This window comes from Entelurus aequoreus, linkage group LG04, assembly GCF_033978785.1.
Source record: "Entelurus aequoreus isolate RoL-2023_Sb linkage group LG04, RoL_Eaeq_v1.1, whole genome shotgun sequence".
Taxonomy (NCBI): domain Eukaryota; kingdom Metazoa; phylum Chordata; class Actinopteri; order Syngnathiformes; family Syngnathidae; genus Entelurus; species Entelurus aequoreus.
This window is the reverse complement of record NC_084734.1, coordinates 954,581-974,647: the sequence shown is the minus strand read 5'-3', so window position 1 is coordinate 974,647 and position 20,067 is coordinate 954,581. Positions and strand designations below refer to the sequence as shown.

General features: G+C 37.2%; 2 protein-coding genes across 2 annotated transcripts in view; one reads left to right on the top strand and one right to left on the bottom strand.

Moving 5' to 3' along the window:
* Positions 1-20,067, bottom strand: part of taf7 (TAF7 RNA polymerase II, TATA box binding protein (TBP)-associated factor) — a 139,207-nt gene that overhangs the window by 33,801 nt on the left and 85,339 nt on the right. The gene's annotated exons all lie outside the window — the stretch shown is intronic.
* The window catches only part of LOC133648051 (adhesion G-protein coupled receptor G6-like), a 70,586-nt gene that overhangs the window by 22,818 nt on the left and 27,701 nt on the right, over positions 1-20,067 (top strand). Inside the window, exons 4-24 of the mRNA XM_062043832.1 lie at positions 10,216-10,301; positions 10,502-10,573; positions 10,664-10,735; positions 10,826-10,897; positions 10,988-11,113; positions 11,204-11,275; positions 11,366-11,491; positions 11,582-11,707; positions 11,798-11,923; positions 12,014-12,085; positions 12,176-12,301; positions 12,392-12,463; positions 12,554-12,679; positions 12,770-12,895; positions 12,986-13,057; positions 13,148-13,273; positions 13,364-13,435; positions 13,526-13,597; positions 13,663-13,736; positions 13,829-13,980; positions 17,052-17,181. Coding sequence (XP_061899816.1) covers positions 10,216-10,301; positions 10,502-10,573; positions 10,664-10,735; positions 10,826-10,897; positions 10,988-11,113; positions 11,204-11,275; positions 11,366-11,491; positions 11,582-11,707; positions 11,798-11,923; positions 12,014-12,085; positions 12,176-12,301; positions 12,392-12,463; positions 12,554-12,679; positions 12,770-12,895; positions 12,986-13,057; positions 13,148-13,273; positions 13,364-13,435; positions 13,526-13,597; positions 13,663-13,736; positions 13,829-13,980; positions 17,052-17,181 — 2,098 coding nt within the window. The remainder of the gene's footprint in view (positions 1-10,215; positions 10,302-10,501; positions 10,574-10,663; positions 10,736-10,825; positions 10,898-10,987; positions 11,114-11,203; positions 11,276-11,365; positions 11,492-11,581; positions 11,708-11,797; positions 11,924-12,013; positions 12,086-12,175; positions 12,302-12,391; positions 12,464-12,553; positions 12,680-12,769; positions 12,896-12,985; positions 13,058-13,147; positions 13,274-13,363; positions 13,436-13,525; positions 13,598-13,662; positions 13,737-13,828; positions 13,981-17,051; positions 17,182-20,067) is intronic.

The window sequence follows — 20,067 nt, the reverse complement described above, 5'->3', positions numbered from 1 at the left end:
AATAATAAATGTGTTGTGACAAAGGACAACACACACACACCTTCTACCATCCTAGTCACGTCCGTTGTGTCCTTGGGCAAGACACTTCACCCTTGCTCCTGATGGCTGCTGGTTAGCGCCTTGCATGGCAGCTCCCGCCATCAGTGTGTGAATGTGTGTGTGAATGGGTGAATGTGGAAATACTGTCAAAGCGCTTTGAGTACTTTGAAGGTAGAAAAGCGCTATACAAGTATAACCCATTTATCATTTATTCATTATAATGACATCCATGCATGTTAATAATAATAATAATACATGTGTTGTGACAAAGGACAACACACACACTAATGACATCCATGCATGTTAATAATAATAATAATAAATGTGTTGTGACAAAGGACAACACACACAATAATGACATCCATGCATGTTAATAATAATAATAAATGTGTTGTGACAAAGGACAACACACACAATAATGACATCCATGCATGTTAATAATAATAATAATACATGTGTTGTGACAAAGGACAACACACACACTAATGACATCCATGCATGTTAATAATAATAAATGTGTTGTGACAAAGGACAACACACACACTAATGACATCCATGCATGTTAATAATAATAATAAATGTGTTGTGACAAAGGACAACACACACACTAATGACATCCATGCATGTTAATAATAATAAATGTGTTGTGACAAAGGACAACACACACACTAATGACATCCATGCATGTTAATAATAATACATGTGTTGTGACAAAGGACAACACACACACTAATGACATCATGCATGTTAATAATAATAATAAATGTGTTGTGACAAAGGACAACACACACACTAATGACATCCATGCATGTTAATAATAATAATAAATGTGTTGTGACAAAGGACAACACACACACTAATGACATCATGCATGTTAATAATAATAATAAATGTGTTGTGACAAAGGACAACACACACACTAATGACATCCATGCATGTTAATAATAATAATAATACATGTGTTGTGACAAAGGACAACACACACACTAATGACATCCATGCATGTTAATAATAATAATAATAAATGTGTTGTGACAAAGGACAACACACACAATAATGACATCCATGCATGTTAATAATAATAATAAATGTGTTGTGACAAAGGACAACACACACAATAATGACATCCATGCATGTTAATAATAATAATAAATGTGTTGTGACAAAGGACAACACACACAATAATGACATCCATGCATGTTAATAACAATAATAATAAATGTGTTGTGACAAAGGACAACACACACACTAATGACATCCATGCATGTTAATAATAATAATAATACATGTGTTGTGACAAAGGACAACACACAAACTAATGACATCCATGCATGTTAATAATAATAATAATAAATGTGTTGTGACAAAGGACAACACACACACTAATGACATCCATGCATGTTAATAATAATAATAAATGTGTTGTGACAAAGGACAACACACACACTAATGACATCCATGCATGTTAATAATAATAATAATAAATGTGTTGTGACAAAGGACAACACACACACCAATGACATCCATGCATGTTAATAATAATAAATGTGTTGTGACAAAGGACAACACACACACTAATGACATCCATGCATGTTAATAATAATAATAAATGTGTTGTGACAAAGGACAACACACACACTAATGACATCCATGCATGTTAATAATAATAATAATAAATGTGTTGTGACAAAGGACAACACACACACTAATGACATTCATGCATGTTAATAATAATAATAATAAATGTGTTGTGACAAAGGACAACACACACACTAATGACATCCATGCACGTTAATAATAATAATAATACATGTGTTGTGACAAAGGACAACACACACACTAATGACATCCATGCATGTTAATAATAATAAATGTGTTGTGACAAAGGACAACACACACACTAATGACATCCATGCATGTTAATAATAATAATAAATGTGTTGTGACAAAGGACAACACACACACTAATGACATCCATGCATGTTAATAATAATAAATGTGTTGTGACAAAGGACAACACACACACTAATGACATCCATGCATGTTAATAATAATACATGTGTTGTGACAAAGGACAACACACACACTAATGACATCATGCATGTTAATAATAATAATAAATGTGTTGTGACAAAGGACAACACACACACTAATGACATCCATGCATGTTAATAATAATAATAAATGTGTTGTGACAAAGGACAACACACACACTAATGACATCATGCATGTTAATAATAATAATAAATGTGTTGTGACAAAGGACAACACACACACACCTTCTACCATCCTAGTCACGTCCGTTGTGTCCTTGGGCAAGACACTTCACCCTTGCTCCTGATGGCTGCTGGTTAGCGCCTTGCATGGCAGCTCCCGCCATCAGTGTGTGAATGTGTGTGTGAATGGGTGAATGTGGAAATACTGTCAAAGCGCTTTGAGTACTTTGAAGGTAGAAAAGCGCTATACAAGTATAACCCATTTATCATTTATTCATTATAATGACATCCATGCATGTTAATAATAATAATAATACATGTGTTGTGACAAAGGACAACACACACACTAATGACATCCATGCATGTTAATAATAATAATAATAAATGTGTTGTGACAAAGGACAACACACACAATAATGACATCCATGCATGTTAATAATAATAATAAATGTGTTGTGACAAAGGACAACACACACAATAATGACATCCATGCATGTTAATAATAATAATAATACATGTGTTGTGACAAAGGACAACACACACACTAATGACATCCATGCATTTTAATAATAATAAATGTGTTGTGACAAAGGACAACACACACACTAATGACATCCATGCATGTTAATAATAATAATAAATGTGTTGTGACAAAGGACAACACACACACTAATGACATCCATGCATGTTAATAATAATAAATGTGTTGTGACAAAGGACAACACACACACTAATGACATCCATGCATGTTAATAATAATACATGTGTTGTGACAAAGGACAACACACACACTAATGACATCATGCATGTTAATAATAATAATAAATGTGTTGTGACAAAGGACAACACACACACTAATGACATCCATGCATGTTAATAATAATAATAAATGTGTTGTGACAAAGGACAACACACACACTAATGACATCATGCATGTTAATAATAATAATAAATGTGTTGTGACAAAGGACAACACACACACTAATGACATCCATGCATGTTAATAATAATAATAATACATGTGTTGTGACAAAGGACAACACACACACTAATGACATCCATGCATGTTAATAATAATAATAATAAATGTGTTGTGACAAAGGACAACACACACAATAATGACATCCATGCATGTTAATAATAATAATAAATGTGTTGTGACAAAGGACAACACACACAATAATGACATCCATGCATGTTAATAATAATAATAAATGTGTTGTGACAAAGGACAACACACACAATAATGACATCCATGCATGTTAATAATAATAATAATAAATGTGTTGTGACAAAGGACAACACACACACTAATGACATCCATGCATGTTAATAATAATAATAATACATGTGTTGTGACAAAGGACAACACACAAACTAATGACATCCATGCATGTTAATAATAATAATAATAAATGTGTTGTGACAAAGGACAACACACACACTAATGACATCCATGCATGTTAATAATAATAATAAATGTGTTGTGACAAAGGACAACACACACACTAATGACATCCATGCATGTTAATAATAATAATAATAAATGTGTTGTGACAAAGGACAACACACACACCAATGACATCCATGCATGTTAATAATAATAAATGTGTTGTGACAAAGGACAACACACACACTAATGACATCCATGCATGTTAATAATAATAATAATACATGTGTTGTGACAAAGGACAACACACAAACTAATGACATCCATGCATGTTAATAATAATAATACATGTGTTGTGACAAAGGACAACACACACACTAATGACATCCATGCATGTTAATAATAATAATAATACATGTGTTGTGACAAAGGACAACACACACACTAATGACATCCATGCATGTTAATAATAATAATAATAAATGTGTTGTGACAAAGGACAGCACACACACTAATGACATCCATGCATGTTAATAATAATAATAAATGTGTTGTGACAAAGGACAACACACACACTAATGACATCATGCATGTTAATAATAATAATAAATGTGTTGTGACAAAGGACAACACACACACTAATGACATCATGCATGTTAATAATAATAATAAATGTGTTGTGACAAAGGACAACACACACAATAATGACATCCATGCATGTTAATAATAATAATAAATGTGTTGTGACAAAGGACAACACACACAATAATGACATCCATGCATGTTAATAATAATAATAAATGTGTTGTGACAAAGGACAACACACACAATAATGACATCCATGCATGTTAATAATAATAATAATAATAAATGTGTTGTGACAAAGGACAACACACACACTAATGACATCCATGCATGTTAATAATAATAATAATACATGTGTTGTGACAAAGGACAACACACAAACTAATGACATCCATGCATGTTAATAATAATAATAATAAATGTGTTGTGACAAAGGACAACACACACACTAATGACATCCATGCATGTTAATAATAATAATAATACATGTGTTGTGACAAAGGACAACACACACACTAATGACATCCATGCATGTTAATAATAATAATACATGTGTTGTGACAAAGGACAACACACACACTAATGACATCCATGCATGTTAATAATAATAATAATACATGTGTTGTGACAAAGGACAACACACAAACTAATGACATCCATGCATGTTAATAATAATAATAATAATAAATGTGTTGTGACAAAGGACAACACACACACTAATGACATCCATGCATGTTAATAATAATAATAATACATGTGTTGTGACAAAGGACAACACACACACTAATGACATCCATGCATGTTAATAATAATAATAAATGTGTTGTGACAAAGGACAACACACACAATAATGACATCCATGCATGTTGACAATAATAATAAATGTGTTGTGACAAAGGACAACACACACAATAATGACATCCATGCATGCTAATAATAATAATAAATGTGTTGTGACAAAGGACAACACACACAATAATGACATCCATGCATGTTAATAATAATAATAATAAATGTGTTGTGACAAAGGACAACACACACACTAATGACATCCATGCATGTTAATAATAATAATAATACATGTGTTGTGACAAAGGACAACACACAAACTAATGACATCCATGCATGTTAATAATAATAATACATGTGTTGTGACAAAGGACAACACACACACTAATGACATCCATGCATGTTAATAATAATAATAATACATGTGTTGTGACAAAGGACAACACACACACTAATGACATCCATGCATGTTAATAATAATAATAATAAATGTGTTGTGACAAAGGACAGCACACACACTAATGACATCCATGCATGTTAATAATAATAATAATAAATGTGTTGTGACAAAGGACAACACACACACTAATGACATCCATGCATGTTAATAATAATAATAATAAATGTGTTGTGACAAAGGACAACACACACACTAATGACATCCATGCATGTTAATAATAATAATAATAAATGTGTTGTGACAAAGGACAACACACACACTAATGACATCCATGCATGTTAATAATAATAATAATACATGTGTTGTGACAAAGGACAACACACACACTAATGACATCCATGCATGTTAATAATAATAATAATACATGTGTTGTGACAAAGGACAACACACACACTAATGACATCCATGCATGTTAATAATAATAATAATACATGTGTTGTGACAAAGGACAACACACACACTAATGACATCCATGCATGTTAATAATAATAATAATACATGTGTTGTGACAAAGGACAACAGACACACTAATGACATCCATGCATGTTAATAATAATAATAATACACGTGTTGTGACAAAGGACAACACACAGTCTATGGCCACTCAGACAAGAAGGAGCATGTTGTGTGTAATGTGTGTAATGTGTGTAATGTGTGTAATGTGTGTAAGCAGAAAAGTCTGCACACTTGTGACTATGACATGAGGCAACCGCACGTATCGGCCATGTTTGGACATCTTGAGTAAACAGACTGATGCACACAATCACACCATGTGACTATTTATTACATGTGACTATTTATTACATGTGACTATTTATTACAACTACATTTGCAGAAGACACTCCCTCAAATCACCATGACAACATGACTCTCCCTACAGGCCATCCACAAGGGCCTTGTTTTGCATGCAAAATGTCAATGAATGACATGAAGCTTATTCATAGCCCCTTCCTGCTCCGCCAATCAAAATAATTTAAAGGTAATTCCTCCAAAAAGTCTGGCGTGGCGTACAGTTTTTAGTTTTAGTGCTGAGTCGGTAGTTTCACATCCAGGATCAAATCACAGCTGCTTTCGTTAGGAACGCTCTTTGTAACAAAGGTCATGACCCCAAAAAGTAAAATAATTATACAAGGCATTTGGAATAATAATAATAAATACAAGGCATTTGTAATAAGAACAATAAATACAAGACATTTGGAATAATATCAATAAATACAAGACATTTAGAATAATAACAATAAATACAAGACATTTGGAATTATAACAATAAATACAAGGCATTTGGAATAATATCAATAAATACAAGACATTTAGAATAATAACAATAAATATAAGACATTTGGAATAATAACAATAAATACAAGGCATTTGGAATAATAACAATAAATACAAGACATTTGGAATAATAATAAATACAAGACATTTGGAATAATATCAATAAATACAAGACATTTAGAATAATAACAATAAATACAAGACATTTGGAATAATAACAATAAATACAAGACATTTGGAATAATAACAATAAATACAAGGCATTTGGAATAATAACAATAAATACAAGACATTTGGAATAATAATAAATACAAGACATTTGGAATAATAACAATAAATACAAGACATTTGGAATAATAACAATAAATACAAGACATTTAGAATAATAACAATAAATACAATACATTTGGAATAATAACAATAAATACAAGACATTTGGAATAATAACAATAAATACAAGACATTTGGAATAATAACAATAAATACAAGGCATTTGGAATAATAACAATGACTACAAAAATTTGGAATAATAACAATAAATACAATACATTTAAAATAATAACAATAAATACAAGACATTTGGAATAATAACAATAAATACAAGACATTTGGAATAATAACAATAAATACAAGACATTTGGAATAATAACAATAAATACAAGGCATTTGGAATAATAACAATGACTACAAAAATTTGGAATAATAACAATAAATACAATACATTTAAAATAATAACAATAAATACAAGACATTTGGAATAATAACAATAAATACAAGACATTTGGAATAATAACAATAAATACAAGACATTTGGAATAATAACAATAAATACAAGGCATTTGGAATAATAACAATGACTACAAAAATTTGGAATAATAACAATAAATACAATACATTTAAAATAATAACAATAAATACAAGACATTTGGAATAATAACAATAAATACAAGACATTTGGAATAATAACAATAAATACAAGACATTTGGAATAATAACAATAAATACAAGGCATTTGGAATAATAACAATGACTACAAAAATTTGGAATAATAACAATAAATACAAGGCATTTGGAATAATAACAATAAATACAAGACATTTGGAATAATAACAATAAATACAAGACATTTGGAATAATAACAATAAATACAAGGCATTTGGAATAATAACAATGACTACAAAAATTTGGAATAATAACAATAAATACAATACATTTAAAATAATAACAATAAATACTAGACATTTGGAATAATAACAATAAATACAAGACATTTGGAATAATAACAATAAATACAAGACATTTGGAATAATAACAATAAATAAAAGACATTTGGAATAATAACAATAAATACAAGGCATTTGGAATAATAACAATGACTACAAAAATTTGGAATAATAACAATAAATACAAGGCATTTGGAATAATAACAATAAATACAAGACATTTGGAATAATAACAATAAATACAAGACATTTGGAATAATAACAATAAATACAAGACATTTGGAATAATAACAATAAATACAAGGCATTTGGAATAATAACAATGACTACAAAAATTTGGAATAATAACAATAAATACAAGACATTTGGAATAATAACAATAAATAAAAGACATTTGGAATAATAATAAATACAAGACATTTGGAATAATAACAATAAATACAAGACATTTGGAATAATAACAATAAATACAAGACATTTGGAATAATAACAATAAATACAAGGCATTTGGAATAATAACAATAAATACAAGACATTTGGAATAATAACAATGACTACACCTGCCTTCATTTACTACTTACACATGCCTTCATTTACTACTTACACATGCCTTCATTTACTACTTACACATGCCTTCATTTACTACTTACACATGCCTTCATTTACTACTTACACATGCCTTCATTTACTACTTACACCTGCCTTCATTTACTACTTACACATGCCTTCATTTACTACTTACACATGCCTTCATTTACTACTTACACATGCCTTCATTTACAACTTACACCTGCCTTCTTTTACTACTTACGCCTGCCTTCATGTACAATTTACACCTGCCTTCATGTACAACTTACACCTGCCTTCATTTACAACTTACACCTGCCTTCATGTACTACTTACACACACCTTCATTTACTCCTTACACCTGCCTTCATTTACAACTTACACCTGCCTTCGTGTACAGCTTACACCTGCCTTCATTTACAACTTACACCTGCCTTCATTTACAACTTACACCTGCCTTCATTTACAACTTACACCTGCCTTCATGTACTACTTAAACCTGCCTTCATTTACAACTTACACCTGCCTTCATGTACTACTTACACCTGCCTTCATGTACTACTTACACCTGCCCTTATTTACAACTTACAGCTTCCTTCATTTACAACTTCCTTCATTTACAACTCACACCTGCCTTCATTTACAACTTACAGCTGCCTTCATTTACAACTTACACCTGCCTTCGTGTACAGCTTACACCTGCCTTCATTTACAACTTACACCTGCCTTCATGTACTACTTACACCTGCCTTCATTTACAACTTACACCTGCCTTCATGTACTACTTACACCTGCCTTCATGTACTACTTACACCTGCCCTTATTCACAACTTACAGCTTCCTTCATTTACAACTTCCTTCATTTACAACTTACAGCTTCCTTCATTTACAACTTACAGCTTCCTTCATTTACAACTTACTTCATTTACAACTTACACATGCCTTCATGTACAACTTACACCTGCCTTCATTTACAACTTACACCTGCCTCCATTTACAACTTACTTCATTTACAACTTACACCTGCCTTCATTTACAGCTGCCTTCATTTACAACTTACTTCATTTACAACTTACACCTGCCTTCATTTACAACTTACTTCATTTACAACTTACAGCTGCCTTCATTTACAACTTACTTCATTTACAACTTACACCTGCCTTCATTTACAACTTACTTCATTTACAACTTACACCTGCCTTCATTTACAACTTACTTCATTTACAACTTACACCTGCCTTCATTTACAACTTACTTCATTTACAACTTACACCTGCCTTCATTTACAACTTACTTCATGTACAACTTACAGCTGCCTTCATTTACAACTTACTTCATTTACAACTTACAGCTGCCTTCATTTACAACTTACTTCATTTACAACTTACTTCATTTAAACCTGCCTTCATTTACAGCCGCCTTCATTTACAACTTACTTCATGTACCACTTACAGCTGTGTCCGGAGAAACTTGCGTAATTTCAAGCTTGTGGCAAAAGGCAAATGGGAGAATAATGTGGTGGTCATGGAGTATCTTGGAAGTGGAGATAGGCTCCAGAGCGCCCGCCACCCCGAAAGGGACAAGCGGTAGCAAATGGATGGATGGATGAATGTAAGAAGTAACAGGAATGAACTTAGAGAAAGATCCTTGTCCTCCTTTGTGCTCCTGCAGTCCAAGCCGACGTGTTCCTCAAGGTCAACCTCACACTGGTCCTGAAGGACAACCACACAGACCCTCAGACCACCATAGAAGACTGGGTAGGACCTTCTCACATTCTCAGACCACCATAGAAGACTGGGTAGGACCTTCTCACATTCTCAGACCACCATAGAAGACTGGGTAGGACCTTCTCACATTCTCAGACCACCATAGAAGACTGGGTAGGACCTTCTCACATTCTCAGACCACCATAGAAGACTGGGTAGGACCTTCACACCAACACTTCTCACATTCTCAGACCACCATAGAAGACTGGGTAGGACCTTCACACCAACACTTCTCACATTCTCAAACCACCATAGAAGACTGGGTAGGACCTTCACACCAACACTTCTCACATTCTCAGACCACCATAGAAGACTGGGTAGGACCTTCACACCAACACTTCTCACATTCTCAGACCACCATAGAGGACTGGGTAGGACCTTCACACCAACACTTCTCACATTCTCAGACCACCATAGAAGACTGGGTAGGACCTTCACACCAACACTTCTCACATTCTCAGACCACCATAGAAGACTGGGTAGGACCTTCACACCAACACTTCTCACATTCTCAGACCACCATAGAAGACTGGGTAGGACCTTCACACCAACACTTCTCACATTCTCAGACCACCATAGAAGACTGGGTAGGACCTTCACACCAACACTTCTCACATTCTCAAACCACCATAGAAGACTGGGTAGGACCTTCACACCAACACTTCTCACATTCTCAGACCACCATAGAAGACTGGGTAGGACCTTCACACCAACACTTCTCACATTCTCAGACCACCATAGAAGACTGGGTAGGACCTTCACACCAACACTTCTCACATTCTCAGACCACCAAAGAGGACTGGGTAGGACCTTCACACCAACACTTCTCACATTCTCAGACCACCATAGAAGACTGGGTAGGACCTGCACACCAACACTTCTCACATTCTCAGACCACCATAGAAGACTGGGTAGGACCTTCACACCAACACTTCTCACATTCTCAGACCACCATAGAAGACTGGGTAGGACCTTCACACCAACACTTCTCACATTCTCAGACCACCATAGAAGACTGGGTAGGACCTTCACACCAACACTTCTCACATTCTCAGACCACCATAGAGGACTGGGTAGGACCTTCACACCAACACTTCTCACATTCTCAGACCACCTTAGAAGACTGGGTAGGACCTTCACACCAACACTTCTCACATTCTCAGACCACCATAGAAGACTGGGTAGGACCTGCACACCAACACTTCTCACATTCTCAGACCACCATAGAAGACTGGGTAGGACCTTCACACCAACACTTCTCACATTCTCAGACCACCATAGAAGACTGGGTAGGACCTGCACACCAACACTTCTCACATTCTCAGACCACCATAGAGGACTGGGTAGGACCTTCACACCAACACTTCTCACATTCTCAGACCACCATAGAAGACTTGGTAGGACCTTCACACCAACACTTCTCACATTCTCAGACCAACTTAGAAGACTGGGTAGGACCTTCACACCAACACTTCTCACATTCTCAGACCACCATAGAAGACTGGGTAGGACCTTCACACCAACACTTCTCACATTCTCAGACCACCATAGAAGACTGGGTAGGACCTTCACACCAACACTTCTCACATTCTCAGACCACCATAGAAGACTGGGTAGGACCTTCACACCAACACTTCTCACATTCTCAGACCACCTTAAAAGACTGGGTAGGACCTTCACACCAACACTTCTCACATTCTCAGACCACCATAGAAGACTGGGTAGGACCTTCACACCAACACTTCCCACATTCTCAGACCACCATAGAAGACTGGGTAGGACCTTCACACCAACACTTCTCACATTCTCAGACCACCATAGAAGACTGGGTAGGACCTTCACACCAACACTTCTCACATTCTCAGACCACCATAGAAGACTGGGTAGGACCTGCACACCAACACTTCTCACATTCTCAGACCACCATAGAAGACTGGGTAGGACCTTCACACCAACACTTCTCACATTCTCAGACCACCATAGAAGACTGGGTAGGACCTGCACACCAACACTTCTCACATTCTCAGACCACCATAGAGGACTGGGTAGGACCTTCACACCAACACTTCTCACATTCTCAGACCACCATAGAAGACTTGGTAGGACCTTCACACCAACACTTCTCACATTCTCAGACCAACTTAGAAGACTGGGTAGGACCTTCACACCAACACTTCTCACATTCTCAGACCACCATAGAAGACTGGGTAGGACCTTCACACCAACACTTCTCACATTCTCAGACCACCATAGAAGACTGGGTAGGACCTTCACACCAACACTTCTCACATTCTCAGACCACCATAGAAGACTGGGTAGGACCTTCACACCAACACTTCTCACATTCTCAGACCACCATAGAAGACTGGGTAGGACCTTCACACCAACACTTCTCACATTCTCAGACCACCATAGAAGACTGGGTAGGACCTTCACACCAACACTTCTCACATTCTCAGACCACCATAGAAGACTGGGTAGGACCTTCACACCAACACTTCTCACATTCTCAGACCACCATAGAAGACTGGGTAGGACCTTCACACCAACACTTCTCACATTCTCAGACCACCATAGAAGACTGGGTAGGACCTTCACACCAACACTTCTCACATTCTCAGACCACCTTAAAAGACTGGGTAGGACCTTCACACCAACACTTCTCACATTCTCAGACCACCATAGAAGACTGGGTAGGACCTTCACACCAACACTTCCCACATTCTCAGACCACCATAGAAGACTGGGTAGGACCTTCACACCAACACTTCTCACATTCTCAGACCACCATAGAAGACTGGGTAGGACCTTCACACCAACACTTCTCACATTCTCAGACCACCATAGAAGACTGGGTAGGACCTTCACACCAACACTTCTCACATTCTCAGACCACCATAGAAGACTGGGTAGGACCTTCACACCAACACTTCTCACATTCTCAGACCACCATAGAAGACTGGGTAGGACCTTCACACCAACACTTCTCACATTCTCAAACCACCATAGAAGACTGGGTAGGACCTTCACACCAACACTTCTCACATTCTCAGACCACCATAGAAGACTGGGTAGGACCTTCACACCAACACTTCTCACATTCTCAGACCACCATAGAAGACTGGGTAGGACCTTCACACCAACACTTCTCACATTCTCAAACCACCATAGAAGACTGGGTAGGACCTTCACACCAACACTTCTCACATTCTCAGACCACCATAGAAGACTGGGTAGGACCTTCACACCAACACTTCTCACATTCTCAGACCACCATAGAAGACTGGGTAGGACCTTCACACCAACACTTCTCACATCATCCGGCCTACATCTCATCGTCTTGTGTCCAAAGTTGAAAGAACTCCTGGAGGTGAACAGCACCATGCTGGTGTTGAATGTGGTCTTAGTCCAGGACCACCACTGGAGGTGAGGAACATTCTAACTGTCTGCTTCTCTCCTAATTACTGCAGAAATATCTTAATAATAATAATAACTGCAGAAATATCTTCTGTCATCAGCAGATACTTCTGTGCCTTCCATGTTCAAGACTACAGCACAAACACTGTGGAACAAATGATTATGTTCATCAACCACACTTTGATGTCAACACATGGAAATGGAAATGACTCCCTTGTCATCCAAACCACCGATTTGAGCATCAAGCAAATAAGTAAGTATTATGGGTAAATAAGTAAGTATTATGGTTAAATAAGTAAGTATTATGGGTAAATAAGTAAGTATTACAGGTAAATAAGTAAGTATTATGGTTGAATAAGTAAGTATTATTGGTAATAAGTAAGTATTATGGGTAATAAGTAAGTATTATGGGTAATAACTAAGTATTATGGGTAAATAAGTAAGTATTATGGGTAAATAAGTAAGTATTATGGGTAAATAAGTGAGTATTATGGTTAAATAAGTAAGTATTACGGGTAAATAAGTAAGTATTATGGTTAAATAAGTAAGTATTATTGGTAATAAGTAAGTATTATGGCTAATAAGTAGGTTTTATGGGTAATAAGTAATTATTATGGTAATAACTAAGTATTATGGGTAAATAAGTAAGTATTATGGTTAAATAAGTAAGTATTATGGGTAAATAAGTAAGTATTATGGTTAAATAAGTAAGAATTATGGGTAATTAATAGGTACTATGGGCAATAAGTAAGTATTATGGGTAATAAGTAGGTATTATGGGTAATATGTAAGTATTATAAGCAATAAGTATTATGGGTAATAAGTAAGTATCATGGGTAACAAGTAAGTATACTGGGTAATAAGTAAGTATTATGGGTAATAAGTAAGTATTATGGGTAATATTTAAGTGTTATGGGTAATAAGTAAGTATTATGGGTAATATGTAAGTATTATGGGTAATAAGTAAGTATTATGGATAATAAGTACGTATTATGGGTAATAAGTATTATGGGTAATAACTAGGTATTATGGGGAATAAGTAAGTATTATGTGTAATAAGTAAGTAGTATGGGTAATAAGTAAGTATTATGGGTAATAAGTAAGTATTATGGTAATACGTAGGTATTATGGGTAATAAGTAAGTATTATGGTAATAAATAGGTATTGTGGGCAATAAGTAAGTACTATGGGTAATAAGTAAGTATTATGGGTAATAATTAAGTATTATGGTAATAAATAGGTATTATTGGCAATAAGTAAGTACTATGGGTAATAAGTAAGTATTATGGGTAATAAGTAAGTATTATGGGTAATAAGTAAGTATTATGGGTAGTAAGTAGGTGTTATGGGTAATAAGTAAGTATTATGGGTAATTAGTAAGTATTATGGGTAATATGTAAGTATTATGGGTAATAAGTAAGTGTTATGGGTAATAAGTAAGTATTATGGGTAATTAGTAAGTATTATGGGTAATTAGTAAGTATTATGGGTAATAAGTAGGTATTATGGGTAATTAGTAAGTATAATGGGTAATTAGTAAGTATTATGGGTAATAAGTAGGTATTATGCGTAATTAGTAAGTATAATGGGTAATAAGTAGGGATGGCCAGTGCCAACGTCAACCAGACTGAAAGAGGAAGAAGAATCTGTCAGTGCCTTAACACTCGTAACACCGCTAGCTACTAGCCACAACAACAAGATAGCACTTCCTGATTATTGCACCAATGACGAAAAAGCTGCATTCAGGAACACTCGGAATTAAGAGCGTCAACATTACACAAAAGTCGTTTTGTGCACATTGTTTATGTTCTGTATTGCTGCAATAATTACAACAATTTGTTTTGATTGTATCACTTAGTTATCATTCCATGATATCATTGAAACATTTCAATTACTAGTCGAATGTTACAAAACTTTTTTTTTAACAAAAATTAGCAGAATATATATTTTTTTAAGTACTGGTTAAGCCCTGATACCATTTTTAAAGTACCAATTTAGTACTGGCATCCGTCCCAAGATCCCCACTGGCACTACTCTTCATGAGGCCTAACATTTCACAGTGCTTTGATACAACAACAACATTACAGCCAAATTGAATACACACAACAATAACAACAACAAGTAACACCATATTCAACATAATCCACATTAATGGCATACAATTGTTACGCTAGTATGGATTACACATTAGTCATAAAAATACAATCCTGTTTACAAAAAAGGTATAATTTGCACACAGCCCAGTTCAAAACCAAAAGAAGTATAAAATAATTATTATTAATAGATACAATTTTAATCCTTCCAAAAGTTACTATCATTGTTTTCCACTGCAAGGTTGTACTCGTTATTAAGTTAGTTGGACAAGGAGGTTTTTAAAGTGAAAAAAGGAGTTTTGTGCAGAAGAGTAAGTAGTTACGGAATCATCAATCAATCAATCAATGTTTATTTATATAGCCCTAAATCACAAGTGTCTCAAAGGGCTGCACAAGCCACAACGACATCCTCGGTACAGAGCCCACATACGGGCAAGGAAAAACTCACCCCAGTGGGACGTCAATGTGAATGACTATGAGAAACCTTGGAGAGGACCGCATATGTGGGTAACCCCCCGCCCCCTTGAGACCGAAAGCAATGGATGTCGAGTGGGTCTGACATAATATTGTGAAAGTCCAGTCCACAGCGGATCCAACACATCAGCGAAAGTCCATCATCAGTGTGTATTCATTTATTGTGTTCTAAACGACAGTTGCGTTTGAACACAGATATCATAAATGTCCTATAATCATTAGACAAATGGTCAACACATTAAGTAGTTAAGTGCCCTTTGCAAAGACATTTCGATATATGGCGGCCATGTTCTTCCACCAAACTAGTTTACATTTTACACACACATGCTCGTCGGTCCCCTCAAGGTTTGTACTAAATTCTGCGTTGATTCAACAAAACACCCTAAAGTTACCGTAGCTTGTTTTTGTACCGCGAACTAAGCTGTGGGAGAAATTTAATAGTAAAGTCGGGGCGCATGTATTCATCTTTCAGGATTACAAGCTTCCATAAACAAATAAGAAATATGACAGTGACCAAAGAGTAGTCTCAGGGCATTCAATCCATCGCAGTGTTTGGTTTGTCTTAGAAGATGTTTGAAGTAGACTTCAGCACTTCCTGCTCATAGACTTAGACCTCGTCTGACCAATCTAAGACGAGACAAACCAAACAGTCCTGTTGCCGTCGATTGAAGGCCCTGGGAACACAACGACCTGGATGAGTGAGAACAAAAGAGTAATAGTATGACTTTGTCCAATTCACCATCCTATTTTCATTCAGTGCCACAGAATTGTGTGGAGGAAATGATGTCAACCATCTATGGAGAATACGTCTGGCCTGAAACCTTCCCACAAGTCAACCAAGTCATGGGATGCACGGAGCCAACTTCGGAGAAAGCCTTCCGCCTTTGGTAAGTTAGAGTTCAATTAAATTAAAAAATATATATTCACCTTTGGAATGTCCAAAGGGCATGGAGACCCTGGGTAAATCTGTCAAAAAGAAAGATCAATATATTAATGCAGTAAGGCGGAGTGGTGGTGTCACACAACAGGCTTAGTCCTGTCAGTCAACATTTATCAAGGTTGTGGAGATTATTTTCAATATTGGTATATTTACTTCACACGTCTGCTTGACCTCGGTCAGAGCAATCTGTTTCCATGGCGACAGCATAGCAATATGACAACGTTCCTGCTCTTCGCCCTTTTTCCGCTCGGCAAACAAGACGATGAGTTATTGATGGGCTTCCGTCCTGTCAATCCTCCCATTTCCCCAGAGAAACTCACATATTCTTCCCGTCTTTACCAGCACCATCTGCTTTGAGTAGTTGCCAGTAGTTTTTCCATATTTAACTGTCTTGAGAAAAAACTAGAAGCTCTCTGGCAAAGTCAGGCTCTCAAAATATCACCGCCTGGTGAAAATTATTGTAAAGGATCGGTATTACCCATATTTTCTGGAAAACTCAAATATTGACAGTTGTGGTAGAAACGCATCTTTCAGATGGATCTCAGTTCACTTGTTTGGTGTACCGAAGGGTTCAGATGATCGCGTTCACACTTTCACGTAAATTAACTGCACCAGTAGAGCAAATTGACGGCTTCGAAGCGATTCTGGACCACCATCCGCCCCTCAGGAGGGGTAAGCAGTGCACTGTCAACACCATGCATGGTGGGGAGGGTGTGCTGCTGACCTCTACTCAGGACGTTGTGGATCGATGGAGGGAATACTTCGAAGACCTCCTCAATCCCACCTATAGTATAAATATATTATACATATATACATACACGTCTTCCAATGAGGAAGCAGTGCCTGGGGACTCTGTGGTGGACTCTCCTATTTCTGAGGTTGAGGTTGCCGACGTAGTTAAGAAGCTCCTCTGTGGCAGGGCCCAGTAGGTGGATGAGGTCCGCCCAGACTTCCTTAAGGCTCTGGATGCTGTGGGGCTGTCTTGGTTGACAAGATTCTGCAGCATTGTGTGGACATCTGGGGCGGTGCCTCTGGATTGGCAGACCGGGGTGGTGGTTCCTCTATTTTAAAAGGGGAACCGGAGGGTGTGTTCCAACTATCGTAGCCCTTCCGGTAAGGTCTATTCAGGTGTACTGGAGAGGAGGCGACGCCTGATAGTCGGACCTCAGATTCAGGAGAACCAGTTTTGTTTTCGTCCTGGTCGTGGAACTGTGGACCAATTCTATACTCTCCGCAGGATCCTTCAGGGGGCATGGGAGTTTGCCCAACCAGTGTATATGTGCTTTGTGGACTTGGAGAAGGCATTCGACTTTCCTGTGGAGAGTGCTCAAAGAGTATGGGGTATCGGATTGCCTGATTGTGGCAGTTTGCTCCCTGTATGATCAGTGTCAGAGCTTGGTCCGCATCGCCGGCAGTAAGTCGGACACGTTTCCAGTAAGGCTTGGACTCAGCCAGGGCTGCCCTTTGACACTGATTCTGTTAAAAACTTTTATGGGCAGAATTTCTAGGCGCAGTCAGGTCGTTGAGGGCATCCGGTTTGGTGGCCGCAGGATTAGGTCTCTGCTTTTTGCAGATGATGTGGTCCTGCTGACTTCATCTGACCAGGATCTTTAACTCTCACTGGATCGGTTTGCAGTTGAGTGTGAAGCGACTGGGATGAAAATCACCACTTACAAGTCTGATTCCATGGTTCTCACTGAGAAAAGGATGGAGTGCCATATCCGCGTTGGGGAGGAGATCTTGCCATAAGTGGAGTAATTCAAGTACTTCGGGGACTTGTTAAAATTAAACCTACTGTTAAACTTTGAGTCGATATAATTATTGAATATGATGGAGATCAAGAGTAAGATTACTAATTCAGTGGTGATATTTGAGTGGACCTCGGGACCCTCCATCTATCCATCCATCCATCTTCTTCTGCTTATCTGAGGTCTGGTTGCGAGGGCAGCAGCCTAAGCATAGAAGCCCAGACTTCCCTCTCCCCAGCTACTTTGTCAAGCTCTTCCCAGGAATCCTGAGGCGTTGCCAGGCCAGCTGGGAGACATAGTCTCTCCACCGTGTCCTGGGTCTTCCCAGTGGTCTCCTACCGGTAGGACACCCCAATCCAGAGGCACCACCCCCGATGTCCATGTAATGCTGCAGAGTCTTGTCAACCATGACAGCTCCACAGCATCCAGAGCCTTAAGGAACTCTGGGCGGATCTAATCCACCCCCGGGGCCCTGCCACCGAGGAGCTTTCTGACTACCTCGGCAACCTCAGCCTCAGAAATATGAGAGTCCACCTCAGAGTCCCCAGGCACTGCGTCCTCATTGTAAGATGTGTAGGTTGGAGTGAAGAGGTCATCAAAGTATTCCTTTCATAGTCGACCGTCCCGACCATACACGGTGTTAACAGTGCGCTGCTTCCCCCTTCTGAGGCGGCGAATGGTGGTCCAGAATCGCCTCGAAGCCGTGCGGAAGTCGTTTTCCATGGCTTCTCCGAACTCCTCCTATGTCTGAGTTTTTGCCTCTGCAACTGCTTGGCCCTGAGGTAAAAAAGGTTAAGAACCCCTGGTCTATAAGAACACTCTAGAGTTTTTAGAAATCTTCTGCAAAATGTTTGTTTTGACCTGACCTCAGGGGCCGGTACAGTGTCATTTGCTCCCCGGGCCGCCAGTTGAATAGCCCTGTTGTACACATTAAACTCAGTGGCCTAATTACCTGAGCAGGTGTCTTTTATGTTCCACTCAATCTCCTATTTCTCAGACATTCTCTTGAATCAATTCATGCAATGAGGCCATTAAAACCATTAGCTAGCCATCAGCTAAGATGATTATTACTGTATTATTATATT